Here is a 16471-nt window from a genome sequence, read left to right on the forward strand (position 1 = left end):
TGTCATATTAAAAACAAAAAAACAAATATGAATAGAGAGGTTTTCTAAATCTGGATATTTTGGGGTGCTTTGATTTTTTTATTATTTTTTTTTAAATAGGTGTCTGAAAATTAATTTAAAGGCAGAAAAGACGATGTTAAGATAAAAAGGGGTTAGTTCTTTAGCTCTATTTATTTTATCTTTATTTTAAAGCATTTGATCAACAAAACATGTTGGGGCTTAGTTGGAAGACTCGAGTGGTTTTAAGTGGTTAACAGTTACCAAGGCTACCTCTATGCTACCCCTCAACTCAACGTCTACAACGCGTCAATGTTTCAACTAATCATTTATAACTGCTTGTTCTGTGCGTCCCGAAGTTACATTGGTGAAGATACAAGTACTGTATATCAATATATCTACACCTTACTATAGAGTAGTGAATGTATGATGAATTGAAAGCCAATGTATTTCCAAAGCTGCCCAGAAGGATTGTGCAGATGTCCGTCTTTGTGCGTGAAATGAAACGGCCAAATCATTGGTTCCTTGCGCCACTTTGTTCTCCATTTCCATTGTCATGCGTTGTGTGTAATCTTGCCTGGGTTTATTTTCCTACATACACCTACAAGATGAACTGAAACTGCCAAAAAGGAATGTATGCAAAACATTCTAGAATACTTTCTGTACAACTCTCAGCCAACAGCCATGTGAACCTTTGGGAAACTGACATGCATCCTATTTACATGTCATTTGCTTCTATTCATTTTGAGTGACTGTTGCTCTTTTGTACTTAGTCCATTTGTAAAATTGTTTTTAAATGTTTATACTTGATTTTGAAACTGCCTTTTTTGTACATTTAACTTTTACAATCCAACAGTGCAAGCTTTTCCCCATGATGTCTTGAAGACCATATTGTTTTAAGTCTGCAGTTGTGTGCTAGCTTTATGACAAGAAATATCAGCCTATATTGATGGTTTCAAATTATTGTGTGGGTGTGCATGTGCAATATTTTCTAAGATAAATAAATACGAACAAAGATATAAAGCAAAGAAATAAAATTTTAAAAAATTAAATAAATTTCATATTTTGTAAATTCTCTGTCGTTTATTTCTCTTTGCAACATTAAAGTAGGCACTTTCACAACAGAAATAACAGGTTTGCATGACAAACTAAAATCACTAGGGGGCTCCAACACACTGAACATTTTTTGCCACCCCAGGCAACGGGTTTTTCCCTTTTACGTAAACTAGAACAAAGAAAGGACAGCAAGTGCCAAAATACACATACAGAAAAAAAAAAAAACTACAGCTCAAAGGTAGAACAGCAAGTCATCCAGCTTGACGTCTGGTTCCTTGTGGATGCTTTGGCCCACAAGAAAAGCCAATTTGTGGGCGTACTGGCAGGGGGCAGGCACTCTAATGGTCCCCTGTGGCACGACAGTGACAGTTGACCGTCAATTTTCATGAAATCGTAGTTGAACGGCCCAGACGAACACCAACTTATCTCGCAGCCCGGGGGGGGGGGACTGACGCGGGAAGTGTTTTGCCTACCTGCCAGTTGAAATACATGTGGCACAGCTTGTAGGTGAGCCGCTGCATGTGGTCGGGCTTCAGTCCGCTGGTGTCGTACACCACATTGTAGTGTGTCGGCGAGACGCTCCCATTGTTGACGGCTTGGCTGACGATGTAGAAGTCGTACCTTGAGGAGCCGGAGGCGGCGGTTAAGCACGGACCTCCTTCCTCAGCTGCACCGTTCGCTGTGGAGGAGACGTGTGACGCCGCACAAACTCACCATTCTGGACGAGTGACCTCCGTGTCAATGACGGTGCCAGGCGGGGGGTTGGACACCTTCCCGCCGAGGAGGGCAAAAAACCTGCTGCTGATCCGCTTCTTCACCACCACCACGCTCAGTTTGGGCCTGGCTCGAGTGCAAGCGGAAAGAAAAGTGAAAGTTGGCTCTTTAATTTGAACCTTTTCAGGTTGAACTATTGGCACTGACGGAGCCTGCTTTGACCCAAATGGCCGGTAAAGTGTCTCTAAAGCTCTTGTGTGTAAAATGTGGCTCGACATGTAACTTGTATATTGGTAAAAGCTTAAAAAAAAATAAGAGTGTGCGAGGCATCCAGGTTTGAGCTGGCAAGCCAATGCAGTTCACAGGCAAGCTCGGGAGAGGGAAGGTCCAGAGTTCTCAAAGGGACTCAAGTGAAAAGAGCGCTGCAACCCAAAATGTAACCACACGATGTCACCGTTTCCTCTTCTCCAGATTTTACACACTCGACCGTTAAGGAATCCCCCCCCCCCCCCTCCTCCCCCCCAAGTATGAAACGTACTGGACCTTTAACGACGTGAACTTACACGTAGTCGCCCTGCAGGGACCTGATGGAGTCAATGATCTGCTCCACCTCATAGTTTACCACGCTGTGCAGCTGACCGTCCCCGACGCCATCTCGGTACACAATGATGCGCGATGGGAGGCACTTGTTGTACTTGAAGTACTCCCTGAGTGCCGCTGGGGACACAGTGCAAGGTTCTTGGTTCTTGTGTTTTGGTTTATTTGACACGGAGACTTGCTTAATTAAAGGTAAATGACTGCGGGACCAACCACTCAAGGCGCTCTTCAGTCCATCCATGATCTCCTGTCCTTTGTGCTGCAGCACACATCTGGAGAACCACCTTCAGGGACATATGGAGAACCATGAAATTAGCACAAAAATCAGAATACTGTTGCACCGTAAGCTGCAATACTGTAAGCTTTGGTAAAAATGGTTGAATTTATCTAAAAAAAAATAAAAAAATCTACCCCCTTAGGAGTGAAACGCACCTCGACATTCCTGGATTGAGACTGGCCACCAGAGCACCGATGGACCTTTTGCCAGCAGTGATGTCGTGGTAGCAGTCGATGCCCACAATCATCAGATCCTTCAGCTGCGGAAACAAGTGTGTGGGTCAACAGGATGGTTTTGCCACATTCGTCAGTCTTATCTTGAATTGAATGGACTGCTCCAAATCCTAAGTTTGGGATTCATCAAACAGGGAGTAAGTCATACACTGAGTAGGACAGAGTCAGGTGTCGTTGCGCCAGTCAGAATGTGCATTTCTGACCAATTCCATTACAAAAATAAGTGTCAGGGCGATCTTGTGACTTAGAAATGGGACACCCCTTGAGTGCAGTTACGTCTTCAGACTGTGGGGGGCGGCCTTACGCCAAAGCTACGTCCAGTATGTCAAGAGGACAACAACGAAAAAAGAAGTCCTCCGTCGCTACACAAGTAACGTGAAGCCGGGGCCGCCGGTCCGGCTGACAAACATCGTAAATAAAAAAAAATAAAAAAAGTTACACAACAACGATGTCAATAATCCATAAAAAAGTCTTAAACTAAGACAATAAAATGGTTTGGTAATACTTATATCTTTATTAACTGAGAAAATGATTCCATTTGTAGCTCGCTTTTTTCGTCGCCATCTATTTCGAAGATGTCTTGGCGAAAATACGCAATGCCTTCTGGGTAGCCCTCACTGCCAAGGGTGGTGCCGGAGAATCTCAATATTGAGGGCGATACAGCCCTTAACCCTGTCCCTCAACTGGACCTTCTGAGAATTGGGACAGCACTTGCACCTCGCGGGAGCGCGCATTTCTGAGATTTGAGGGTTGAGATTGAGGGTTAGGGGAGGAATTGGAATTCATCCTAAACCAACGTTGCCTCATATGAACGTGAGTGGACGTTGGCGGCAGCTGTGGCTACACACGTAGCTCACCACCACTACCACTGTGAACCAATGATGGCTTCGATGTAAAGCGCTTTGGGTCCTTGAAAAGCGCCATATAAATCCAATCCATTATTATTAATCGTCAACGCAAAAATAATAGATAGACATTCCTACGGTCACATCCAGCGACCCAAGGACTTGGGTGTTTAAATTGAACCGCTGTGAGCAGGAATAACCATCCGACACGTGCACGGTTGTGCAAAGGCGCGACGTACGGGTATGTTGACGTTCCAGAGTTCTCCGCCCATCTTGCACGACATCTGCAAGGCGAGCTTCGTGGCCACGGTCATGAGCGTCTGGGGACGGCTGATTGTGCGAGCCAGCACACATTGGCTGGGAACGGGGCACTCCACGCACAGGTATTTCTTTATGTTATCGTATTTGTCCTTCCTGTTGCTGGGAAGGACCACCAGCACCTGACAACAAACATATATATAAAAAATATATTAAAAATCAAATTGAATCATAAACTGCCAAATTCAAGTGAAGCAAAGCAAAGTTTCAAGTGAGTAAATAAAGGCACACGCTACATTTCTAGTCTGCACAATGATGCAGTATGGTCGTGGGTTTGTCAGCGCAGCATGCACAGGACATCACAGCAGGTGGAAGGAAAATTGCCGCTGTCTTTTTCTGATCATTTTCTATAACGTTTTCTGACTTGCCTGAAAAATCCCAGTAGATCAGCAGTTTGTGAAATGCTGTGAACAGCATCTCCTACAATCACGACCCAACTTCAGCAGGTCGCTGTGGTCTAAATGCACTGAGCTGCTGCTGAGTAATTGCTTGTAGCCTTGTCACATTGTGGCCATAGTTCCACAGTAGTGGAAAAAAGGATTTCAGTCCACCAGTACATTTTCACTCAATCCCAATGTCTAAAAACAGAAAAGAAAAATATTTGCCAGATATTTTTTTTTGTTTCTCTTAAGGTTTAGCTGCATCACTGGCACACAGTAATATATATATATTTTTTTGTTAATTGTTAAAAAGACAAAATAAGAAAACCACATTCTTGTAGTTCTTGTACTGGGTGTGTTGCACAGGACGTCAACTTGCTGGACGGAACATCACACGTGCAGCATGTGGGTAAATGTTGTACTCAAGTCTTATTCTTCGCGCAATACAGTACATCACAAGAGCATGATGTATGTAATAGTACAGGCAGATTTTGTGCTTTTAACAAGGACCTTATTTGGACCGCTGTCAAGAGATCAACAAATACAGGACCAAAAAAGACATTTATGCTACATCTCAAAAACACTATCTTTGAAGTTTAGCTTAATGCTAGCATACAAAAAACAAAATGTAGCAGATTATTAAGTATAGTTGGCACATAGTACAAAAACATACAGGTTACTCGTAACCACTTTGTCGTTTCCGACACTGACCATCCGTGCGTTGGGACCCACATTCTCCCGCATGGCTTTGAGGAGCAAGTCGACGCGGTCCTCGTAGACGATGCTGAAGGAAGCACAAACAGCTTATAATAATCAACAGGATACAATACATCTACTGGGGCTGCAACGATTCGTCGACAAAAATGTTGAATTCCATTGACGACAATGTGTTTTTTCTCTCCAGTGGAGCGAGCCATCCCGCTTCATTGCAATCTCTGCCGAGAATCGCGCGGGGGTATACATACACCGCGTTCCAAATTATTGTGCAAATTGTGTTTAAGTGTCATGAAGGCAATTCCTTTTTTGATTTTCCAGTGAAACTCGCAGATGCTATTGTGTCTCAGGGCTCTTGGGGTCAGCGAAATCAATCTCAGACACCTGTGTCAATTACATTACATTAGCCCAATTAAAGCAAAAACTACTTAAGAAGGACGTTCCACATTATTAAGCAGACCACCATTTTCAAGCAATATGGAAAAGAAAAAGGATCTCTTTAGTGCCGGAAAGAGTGAAATAGTTGAACTTAAGCATGATCACAGTATTAATAAGAGATTTGTAGATGATTCAGAGCACACATGGATTTGTGCAAATAAAGGCACAATGAGGAAGGTTTGTGCCACAGCGAGTTTTCATTCCACTGCATTTATTCAAGCCTCCGGTGCCACCTGAATGCAAAACACGTAGCAGCTAGTACGAGCACCACCGGAGCTAACGAGAACATCAGAGCGCCAAAGCCAAGCAGAGTCGCCCAACCAGATACATATTTTATTTAAGCTCGAGTCCCAGAGCTCGGCGTCATATGAAACGTTGCACTCGGGACACTGCGAGACACAAGTTTTCCCTCCATTTTTCTCACTCCTGCTCTATCGCCAACTGGCGCCCTGCTCTGCATCTGGCCACTTATTTCAGAACCAGCTTCTCTCCTATTGGACGCGCCAAGATGTCGCCACAGCGCGCTGCGCCCAAATAAATTTTTTTTTTTTTTTCTTTAAATCGGGCGCCGCTCAGGTCGTTGCGTGGCAATATTGGGAGCGCAACTGGAGTCGACATGCGCGGCATGCAGCGCACAGGAGCAGACAAACGGCCAAACGCTACCCACACCGCCGCGAGATCACATCTGCTCCGTCTAATTTGAAAGCAGACGTCGGGGATACAAGCACTGCTGCACAGCTTGGAGCCCAGATACACCGTCCCATCCCATCCCGACACTCTATGACGGAGCGAGCGAGAACGAGTTTCTTCAACGGTATATCGAAGGGAATATCGTTACTGCACAGCGCAGCACACGAGCATATTGAATACTATACTGCACAAGTTTTGTTTACATTTTTCTTAAATGTGCATAAAGGACACATTCTACTTTGGTGATTGAAGATACCCATTACTTTTGGGTCTGTACAACAAAGTTTCAACGCGCCTTGTACACTTTGCACTATTTAAATAAAATATAACAGAAATTAAATCAACTCTTGTTTTTATGTCAAACGCACTGCTTTAAAGAAATTGCTGCTAAAATGTGAAAAAGTGCGTAAATTAAAGACCCATCAATAATCATTTTCTAATCGAATCGTAGCCCCTGAATCATAATTGTAATCGAATCGTGATGTGTCCAAAGAGTCCCACCCCTAGATACGGGACAACCATTCTTAACTTATTTATGACTTTACGGATTGAGCACTGCACCCGTCAATGGGTCAGTTTTCCTTTTATGTACCAGCCTGTTGAATAAAATATGTATTTTTTTTATTTAAGTACCCATCTTTCTTGTGTTTGTTATCATTTGCCACATAATTAAAGCAGCCTCATGCTAAATTTAAGAAAAATGTAATAATTATCCGATTAGTCGACTAATCGTTTCAATAATAGGTGACTAATCGACTATTAAAATAGTCGTTCGTTGCAGCCCTAACATCGACACTGTTTCCATTCAAACTTTGGTCTCATAAAAAAGGCTACAGTCACTTGCAGTTGACACATGGTGGTGCTTAAACACCAGCTTTATGCATGAGACTCACATGGTAGGAGGCTCCACAGCCATACCCAGAGGACCCGCAACTTTTTTGAGGGAGTCAAAGAGGTTTCTGGCTTCAATTTCGTTCCGAGCGGTGCGAAACAGCAGCCAGTTTCTCAGGGGGGGGGCGCAGGTCAAAGGCTTGCCCCGACTCTCCCTGGCCCAGTCTGCCGTCCTGGGGTTGCAATCGTACTGCAGTTCGGAGAAAACACACCCGCAGGGTTTATGTGTGAATGACCATTTTCAGTGCTTACAAAGGAACACGCTCATAGAATCACGGGAGACTTGTACCGATCTGCCGCCCTGGAAAATCGTCTCCATTGGCAAGACTCTGGCACTAAGGTTGATGAGTCTTTGGTCAAAGTTCAGTCCCCACTGGTCCAACTCTCTCTGGGCGTTAGGATTACTGGAGAATAAATGTCAGCAATCAATCACCGATCAAGTGTTGCACTGCTACAGGAAGATTTTGGACTGAAACAAAAAACCATGAAAACTTCATTTATAACATACTTTGTTCAGTGGGAAAATCATTTGCTCTACACTACATGGACCCGTTATGTCCTTTTTAAACAGAACTTTTTCCCAAAGAAGCAGGGTTCCTTTAAACAAGCAAATGGCCAATAAAGGAAGAGGGCGATGAGATTTATTTTTTTCCACCTACTTTTGTATCTTCGAAACAAATCCATTGAGGCGCCTCTCCCTCTGCTCTGGGTTCAGCTTGGTATGATCGAGCAAGGCCTTCATGATGGAAAAGTCGTTTCGCATCTTGTCAGTCAAGCCTGGCAAAGAGACAATTGCACCGTTCAATTCAAGCCGCCCGAACCAAACGCATTTCTGCGCTTGTGGCGGAACCACCTGCGGATGTACTGGAGAAGAGAGCTGCGCGCGCAAGCACAAACCTGTTAGATAGCACAGCTCTGGGACGAGCAGGGCCGGGCCAGGCGGAGGAGCTCCGGCGGGAGCCGCCTTCTTGGCGTGACTGACCAGGAGCGGCTGGCGACTGTTACTGATGTCCAGGTTATATTGCTGAGAACACACAAGATTTGCTGAGGGAATCGCTTCTTGTTAACACGCTTCTGCAAATGGTATTTGACCATAAACTGTGTGTGGTTCCTCATAAGTGTGCGAGTACTTGATTTAGACAGTTGAGTGCTCTTACAGTCTTGTAGTAACTCATGAAGGAAACGTCTGCGTCTCCCTTTTTGAACGTGTTCATTGGATTTTGGTCCCAGACAATGTCGTCAATCCGGTAGGTTTTATTGTTGTACCTGCACAACAGAATGGAGCCATTCACTTACTTTTCAATATAAATTAGGGCTGCACCGATTCGAGTAACTCGAGTACATAGATTACAAAAAATAATCAAGGATTTATCTGCCTTGAAGCGTCGTTTAATTAAATTTCAAGCGCACGTTTCGCACAGACTCTTTAGTGTGACACAGCGTGCCTCTGTCACAGGCCATGCGCTCCTGGAAAGCAGGAGAAGACGAAAGCGCTGCGGTCTTTCGTCAACTTCTGAGAGAGGTATTTTGGTGCATACGTTGTGAGTGTGTATATTTGCCATTAAGAGATTACCACATCATCATATCACATGACTATTAATTTTAGTTTGCAGTGTATTGGGTCAGTAAGGCTTATTGTATGGTTAAGACAGTTAACCTAAAAAAATAACTTACTTTTATTTATCTATATTTTCACCTATTTCAGTAAACCATCACAGCCTATAATGGACAGGTTCATTTTGTGTGTCTCAGGAAATTTTATTGATTTTGACTGAAACCGTTCACTGAACTGAAATAAAATGGAAACAAATTGCTTGTTTTTATTAAGCAGTGTCTTATTTTCTATTGTATACTTTTAATTGGGCTTTAATTAAGCAAACATATATTTTATTCGATTAATCGATGAAATATTCGATAGAATAATCGATTACCAAAATATTTGATTGCTGCAGCCTTAATATAAATAAAGCAAAAAATTAAAAAAAACTATCATCAATGTGGAAGTGGGACTTGCTTCTTACTTGGTTAGGACAATCAGTCCGACGAGCTCCTTGGTACAAACGTCATGGCAGCGAGACTCTCCGAACTGCTGCACCATGTTATTCATGAAGTCCAGAACAGTCTCACTGCGCAGGACTTTGTGGCTGACGTCAGTGCACAACATGATGGCGGACTCATACTGGAGAATGTTGGAGGCAAAGCCGGGCCAGATAGTCAGCCTAAAGAATTGATATGGAGGTGGGGGGGGGGGGTTTACAATTCAATACAACACAAACATAAAAGATACTTATGCTGCAGCGGAAAGCCACGTCTTTCTGCAATCTACCCAATTTTATGTCAAACCTGTTTACCAAGCTGCCGCTGCCCCCCCCCCCCCCCCCCCCCCGACAAAGACGACAAAGAAAATGCAAATACTTGTGTTGCGGGATGCTGAGTGGATCACTTGGACTGTAGTAGTTGCGTCCAATCTGCTGCATGTTGAGGATTCTCAGGATCCTGTCACCAATCGACAGATCATGCATGAGTCACTTGGAATTTTAGGAGTACAATTTCTACCACTGCATATTTATTTATTTATTTATTTGACTCAAGAGCAGACCTCTTAAAAAGGATGTTGTAAAACTGGAGGCAGACGGGAGAGGAGGGAGGCAGCTCATTGGTCATGGTGATGGTGATCTTGACATTTTCTCCATTTCTGGTCTGACTCAACACTTCCGTCTCCTGAAAACAATACCAGACATGAGAGTGAAATGTTGAATTTGATCCCTAGTAACTGAAACCAGATATTACTTTTATCAGCTGCTAAAAATCAAACAAGACTAAACTACACAAATTTAACACCAACTTCAGAATTCCAAATGAAAATAAACATTGAGAATTTTATGCTACTCGAGTACATTTGAAGCTATTGTCAGCTTATTGTACAAATTTAGATTGCAAGGTGCGTAATATATCAGAGGGCACTTTTTAAATCTTACAATCATTTTAAGTTTCAATAGAACAAAACATTTAATAAGCGAGAGTTTGTTGCAGATGTTCCACTTGTGGCTGATCATTAAAGGACTTTCCAGTAAAATGTAATGAACATTTATGTAAACAGTTCTTTTTATTACCGTCATCAATTCTCAACACTGGTTAAAGGGCAAGGAGTGAGTAAAAAGTGTACAAATTTCCACAGGCTCCTTCCTGTTATAAATATTAGTCACTGTTGGAGGTTGTTCCTAAACTCTATTGCACTTCCTGAACAGTGAAGACGACACCCCACCGTGGGTTAAAATAACATCTTGGGCCAAAAACTGAACAATCGCATTACCTTATTGTGCAGTTTATGTGGCAGAAAAAGCAGCGCCCCGTCAAAGCTGTGTGCCGAGCCAAGCAATTCCTCATGCTGGAAAAGCAGAGCGGAGCGCAAACGGCGAGACTCCATCTGTGGATTGAAGTCCACATGGTACTGGTAAAGGAGCCACTGAGGACGGGAAACGATCCGGAAGAAGTTTGCCGTCAGCTCGATCCTATTGCCGCTTGTCCCTGTTGAAGCACAAATGTACAACATGGACATAGATCGAGTGTCATTGCACGCGTGCCGACTGTCTGGGCGACTGTGAATCGTGAGAGGTGACGGACCCGTCTTGCAGTCTCTGACGTGCTCGATCGCGTGCCTGGTGTTGATCCCCTGGTCATGAAAATCCCGGCGGAGTCCTCCTCTTTCTCCAAGTTTCACTGTCTGGAACCCCGCCGAGATCTCCCGTACCCCTTGTCAAGACACAGTCGAGAGGAACGGTGGATCTCGGTATGCAAATATCACACGTTGAAACAGGACTTGAGAGTTTTAGATTATTTCAGATTGTAAAATATTTGCAGAAAACCACAGTTTTACATGATGCAGAAATCATTTAATGTGGAGAAGAGAAGTGCAAGCCTCCCTGACAATGACAGTGGAGAAGGTCTCCGTGGAATTGATGCCATTTCTCCATCATCCAAGACTACGTTTGTGTCACCGTCCACAGCTATTTTAGCATAGAAACAAGGAAAAACTAGGTGGCACTGTCAGCCATTTGAATTGAAAAGATAAAAAAATAGTTTTTTCTGGGGGGAAAAAAAAAATCCAAGCTTATTCAAGTGAGTCATATTTCTTAATCGTGTGACAGAAAATCAGACAGACACATCTCCTGTTTTGTTTTTTACATTTCCAATGGCCAAACGGGACCAGTCATGTTCCACGTATGAGGAGTTGTTCTCCCATATTTTGATTTAAATCCAAACAAGAACACAAAAAAGGAATGGCCAAAATGTACACGCACCTCCACATGGGTCGTGGGTTAGGGGGTGAATAGATTCAGGAAAGAATCAATTCTTATCCTCCTATGATTCTGGATACATTCATTAACTTTGAAAATCTTTTTTTTTTATTAACGTTATTAACGTTTCAAGACGTGCATTTGATGTCAAAAAAAAGAACTTGGCCACATTGTGTAAGCAGTCCAAGACAGCCTAACAAGTCTGAACCTTACTGGTGGGTGCTGCACGCGCACCACGACTGCATCAAATCGTTGACAGTGTCATGCATATGATATTGATCTTGTGTCACAGCTGTCCAGCCAAAGAAAATAAGAGTGCGTCTCACAACAGATACTAATAAAATACAATTGTGCACATTATGTAGTCGGCTCTAGTCGCTGAAGAGCAAGACACATGGACAACTGAGCATAATTAAGCATTGTGTGTTCCTGTACCTTCTGCAGAAAAAGACTTTGTGACACTTTTCTGCCTCCCTCGGCCAACCAATTCACCCTCTGCCTCCGCAGGGGGGCCAACTGCTGGTGAAGGCTCACAAGCCTGGCTCTGAAAGGAGGAAGGAAAGGGTCATATATAAAAACATATTTTTAAATGTTATAGTGGATGACTGAGGCACACTGTACAGCAACACATGCCTTTCTTGGGTTGCATACAGCACTTTCTAAAACAAACAAAAAAAAAACAAACCCTCCAGCATCAACAACTCCTGCCTCTCTCCAAAGTTCTACTCCCCTGATCCCTGAGCAGCCTTCTTCATTAACCATGTAGGACTTACTAACTGTACCATAAAATCTATATGAAGTTCTCCAGCCAGTTTGACCAGCACGACACGTGGTGTCCTATATCAGAGTTGGAAAATAACCAACAGTCGACAACGCTGTGTTGAAACATATTTAAGCCAGATTTATTCACACAGATCTTTACAGCAAACAGCAGGTATCCAAAGTGCGTAACAAGGGAGATAAAAATACACACACACTATAACAAAGACATGCTGAGCGTGACAGATTCCTGCAGTGGTTTCTGAGGCAAAATTAAGTTTTGAGCATGCTGAACTGTCTCTTACGTCCAACACCACACAAGCAAGTTTTTTTTATTCTCGGAAAAAACAGACAAACACATCCTAACACTGGCTGTCCTTTTTATGCCTTGTCGTAGACAAGGCATAAAAATTACCCTACTGCCTTCCCATCCGGAGGTTTGTTTGGTGGACTTACGGATCCAGGTGCAGCAGTCTCCTGGCCACGGGCTCTGCCTCTGGATCTGGCTCTCGCGCGACCTGTCATCTTCCTGTATCTTCTGGGCAGCTGTTTGGAAAAAAACATTTCGCTATTAACACAGAGGGAGTCAATCACTTAAAGATGTCTATGTTATCACATTTTTATTTTATTTATACAAGTCTGAAAACTATTTTTGCCATTAAATTCCCAAAGGTAGTTAGTAGGTGGGTAGATATCAGCGACTAATTCTATCAAAGGAAACTGGATGTGGAGTACAAGATGTTCAGTGCAAAAGCATGAAAGCATGTCGCATTCACTTGGTAATTTTTTCATCCCCGTTTTTCCTGAGTCTACTACTACTACTGCAGCTGCCTGGGAATGCTGCACGACGCTTGAAGATGTGACTACCTGTGACTACTTTGAGGCAGGGGCTGGGCTTGCGGCAGCACCCGCTGCTGAGGAACGACACATGCTTTCATGTCGGTCTCCAAAATTCCAGAAGAGTCTCCAATAAAACCAGGACAAGTCGCTAGATGTTGGTCGCTGGTCAGTTTTGACATAAAAAGTCGCCAGATTTCATGAAAAAATTGCAAGTTGGCAACACAAAAAAAGTAAAAACATCAAACAATAAAAACATTCAAAACTTCACTTTAAGAATATATACAACACTTTTAACACAGTGCGGACTGTGCGGAGCTATGATGACGCATGCTATAAGCGGTCCTTCTGAACAACCGCAAAGGCCTCGGGTGCAATACGATCAATGTGACTTAAAGACAGGACTATCTCCCAGTGTCTTAAACCCAGGTCAAAGTAAAACTTGATTAAGCTGAACAAGCTGGCAATGTTTGCTTCCATTAAATCCAACTCTCAATTAAGTAATAGATGCAATAGTTGCAGGTGCTCTCTCAACTCAGATAAACAGATTAGTCTGAAAAACAGAAAATAAAATTACCCTGAAAACAGAAATAGTTAACCGAAAAGCAACTTAATCCCCCCCCGCGCCCGAAGTGAATGCAATACGCATCTGTACAGAGCACCCCCCTCAAGTTCAGCAAATATGCTACAGCACAGGTTGTAACAGAGGGTTGACACGCGGTTGCAAGTTACGGCAAACCGTAAAAACTGCTTTTTAAACCTAAAACTTATACTAAGTACTCCATATTTAATTCTACCCGTGACAAGTTTATTGAAATAACAGAGAAATTCACTCAACGAGCGAAAGGCTTTGATGACCAAGATGAAGACAAAATGGCGCCCGGTGATTAGGCTGACCGCGTGGTCGTCGGGACGCGAGGCCTAGCCGACCACGTCCCAAACTTTTAATTGCACACATCATCACATTAAAAAAAAAAAAAAAGTTTTTATTTATTTATCTATGGAAGTGAAGATTATCAAATTTGGTTTATTAGCTGGCCACCAGAGTAAACATTCAAGCACAATGTTCGTTAGCATTACTGAAGACCATGTATTACCATAGCAGAAAGATGATTTGGTTCCAATTACAGCCACTCTTCACGTAAACTGCCAATACTAAAGATACAAGTTTTAATTCACTTTTTTTTTTGCGTCCGAAAACTTTACTCACATGAAGAGATCAGCTCACTTATGGCTGTAGAGATAGTGGCGGTGGTTATCAATGCTGTAGAATGGAGCCTTCACGCACTTGAAAAAAGCGTTCTGAAATCGCGCTAAGTGAGCATATGCCTAGTTACGTTACGGACGGGAGGAGAAAAAAATGCGCTTTTTGTCATTTTAAGTCAAAAAAAGTTATTTCGTCAAACGTACAAGATTTCCTCTATTCCGAATGGCAATTGTAGATATTATAAAAACTCAATGACAGCGTCTTTTGCCAATAACTCACAAAAGAAAAAGAACTACTTCTTTGTGCGCAAGGATCTGTTTCTCTGAGAGCTGCTTTGGCGTTTTCTTAAATTCTCCTGCGACACTGAAAACCCAATTGGAACCACAAGATGGCAGCAATGACTCACATGAATTTATCACATTGTGCTAACGTAACTTTTTTTTTCCCTTTTTTTTTTTTCAACAAACGGTCATAAATTTAAAGTTATTTTTGACAACCTTAATCAACAATAACATTGCTTCAATTAAGGCACGCGCATTTGTTCTACTATATTTATAGTCCGACGTAAAAAACACTAAATTAAATGTGCGTTATACATTTCTTATACGAAAGTTTAAGTCATCTGTAAACAGCACTAATTACATTTAGATTGCAGATGCTGGGGAAATAGATCTTAAGGGAGCCCGCTGGGAGTGAGGTTTAATGGATTTAGAGAGAGGCTCGCCTCAAGACTCTTAAAGGGTTTATGTTGGAACTTAATGATTCTCTTTCGTTCTCTTCTTAAGCTTAACTTGTGATTAATATTTTCTTTAAGTAATGATCAGGAAATCTAAAAGTGCTTCAACAAAGTGAAAAGAAAACCCTTTTATTCACTCACTTCAAATTATAATGGACACAAGTCACAATTTCTTTCAAAACTTTTCTTCTTTTCTCCACATCGTTTCATTTGAAACAAACCTTGGCACCTCAGAGGGCATTTTTAGGGAGATGTGAACAAGTCTTTCATGTCTGAGATCTAAGACTGATTACAGATTCAAGACCTGAGGGACCAGTCAGAGAGGACCTGCTTCAGTTACTGTTTACCTTTGCAAGATGGGTGAGGCAAGATGAAGAAAAAGGACGGGAAACCGGTGTCGTATGGCATTATTGTTGAGTAAAAGTGAAACAAATTCATTTAAATACACGCTCTTCTACTCTTCTCATAACTGACAGATTGACACCTCCATTTTCTGTTACCTCTTCTTCTATACTCTGGGGTCGCAGGCGATGCTATGGGATGCCTATCCTAGCTGTCTTTGGGCGAAAGCAAGGGCACGGTGGAAAAGTCGAGATGGGAACGTGAATAACAAGCCAAAGGAATATGCACTGTTACGGCAAGTTATCCACCCAAACAAGAAATCTCTTTATGACAACAGAGATGGAAGAAAAATGAGAGAAAGCGTAACCAGCAGGTGCGCCGCAAGCTGAGCAGTGAGAGGCTGAGTAAGGTGCACCCTGCTAGGGATGTTGATTAGTGCGCTTCAGGCTTCATGCTCACCCTGCTCACTTTGCAACCAACTGTTGTCCCCTGTAGCAATAGCGCCACCACCATAACAGTCACAACATTTGACAGTGCGTTTCCTGTTCCAGCCTAAAGAGAACGCTCTTCTCATCACAATGTTTCTGTATGAGGTCATGACTGCAGACCAAGAACACTCAGGGTTCCCTGAGTTATATCATTCCATGCCATGATATCTGTAAGCAGGTTAGGAAAATGTGATTATTCTGTTGCCTGGTGAGGAACCAAATCTGCTCTCCATCAGTGTGCTTCCCCCTCTGGAAGGGTTCGAGCAATGTCCCCTCTGCACAGGTCATGTGTAAAAACGTGCTGATTTCATTGTCTGATAAACCTCTAAAGCAAGCACGAAGTATGCTACATCTGAAAGAAAGGGATAACATCTGAAGATGCACCGTCACCAAAACGGATCAACCTTTATTAAATATAAATGAAAATTAATCACAAAAAATAAACATTGTGACATTGTGTAAATCAAATCTTACAGGGCATGACATAATATTTTTGCATCGCTCTTTTTTTGTTGCTTTTTTAGCAGCTTTGGACAGTTACTTCTCTCCGTTGAACTTCTTCTTATGTAGACACAACTTAATTTTTGATCTAAAACTGACAAACCCCAGACAGTGGTGCTGTGTTACTCCACACAGGACATATGATAAGAGCTT

The 16471-nt window shown here is 42.6% G+C and overlaps 1 protein-coding gene across 1 annotated transcript; it reads right to left on the reverse strand.

Moving 5' to 3' along the window:
* Positions 1-1080: 1080 nt before the first annotated feature.
* piwil1 (piwi-like RNA-mediated gene silencing 1) lies at positions 1081-14291 on the reverse strand. The gene is made up of 21 exons (XM_076047047.1): positions 14255-14291; positions 12664-12753; positions 11884-11992; positions 10775-10903; positions 10464-10678; positions 9750-9871; positions 9566-9646; positions 9172-9369; positions 8308-8416; positions 8048-8174; positions 7810-7927; positions 7440-7554; positions 7153-7340; positions 5129-5201; positions 3959-4159; positions 2797-2900; positions 2578-2648; positions 2331-2484; positions 1768-1893; positions 1527-1674; positions 1081-1402 (listed from the first exon to the last, which is right to left on the reverse strand). The coding sequence occupies exons 2-21, from the start codon at positions 12730-12732 to the stop codon at positions 1286-1288; spliced, it is 2574 nt and encodes an 857-aa protein (XP_075903162.1). The 5' UTR covers positions 12733-12753; positions 14255-14291; the 3' UTR covers positions 1081-1285.
* Between the last annotated feature and the right edge of the window lie 2180 nt (positions 14292-16471).

The sequence above is a fragment of the Nelusetta ayraudi genome, unplaced genomic scaffold, assembly GCF_046127955.1.
Source record: "Nelusetta ayraudi isolate G7.1 ecotype Tasmania unplaced genomic scaffold, CSIRO-AGI_Nayr_v1 ptg000092l, whole genome shotgun sequence".
Lineage (NCBI taxonomy): Eukaryota > Metazoa > Chordata > Actinopteri > Tetraodontiformes > Monacanthidae > Nelusetta > Nelusetta ayraudi.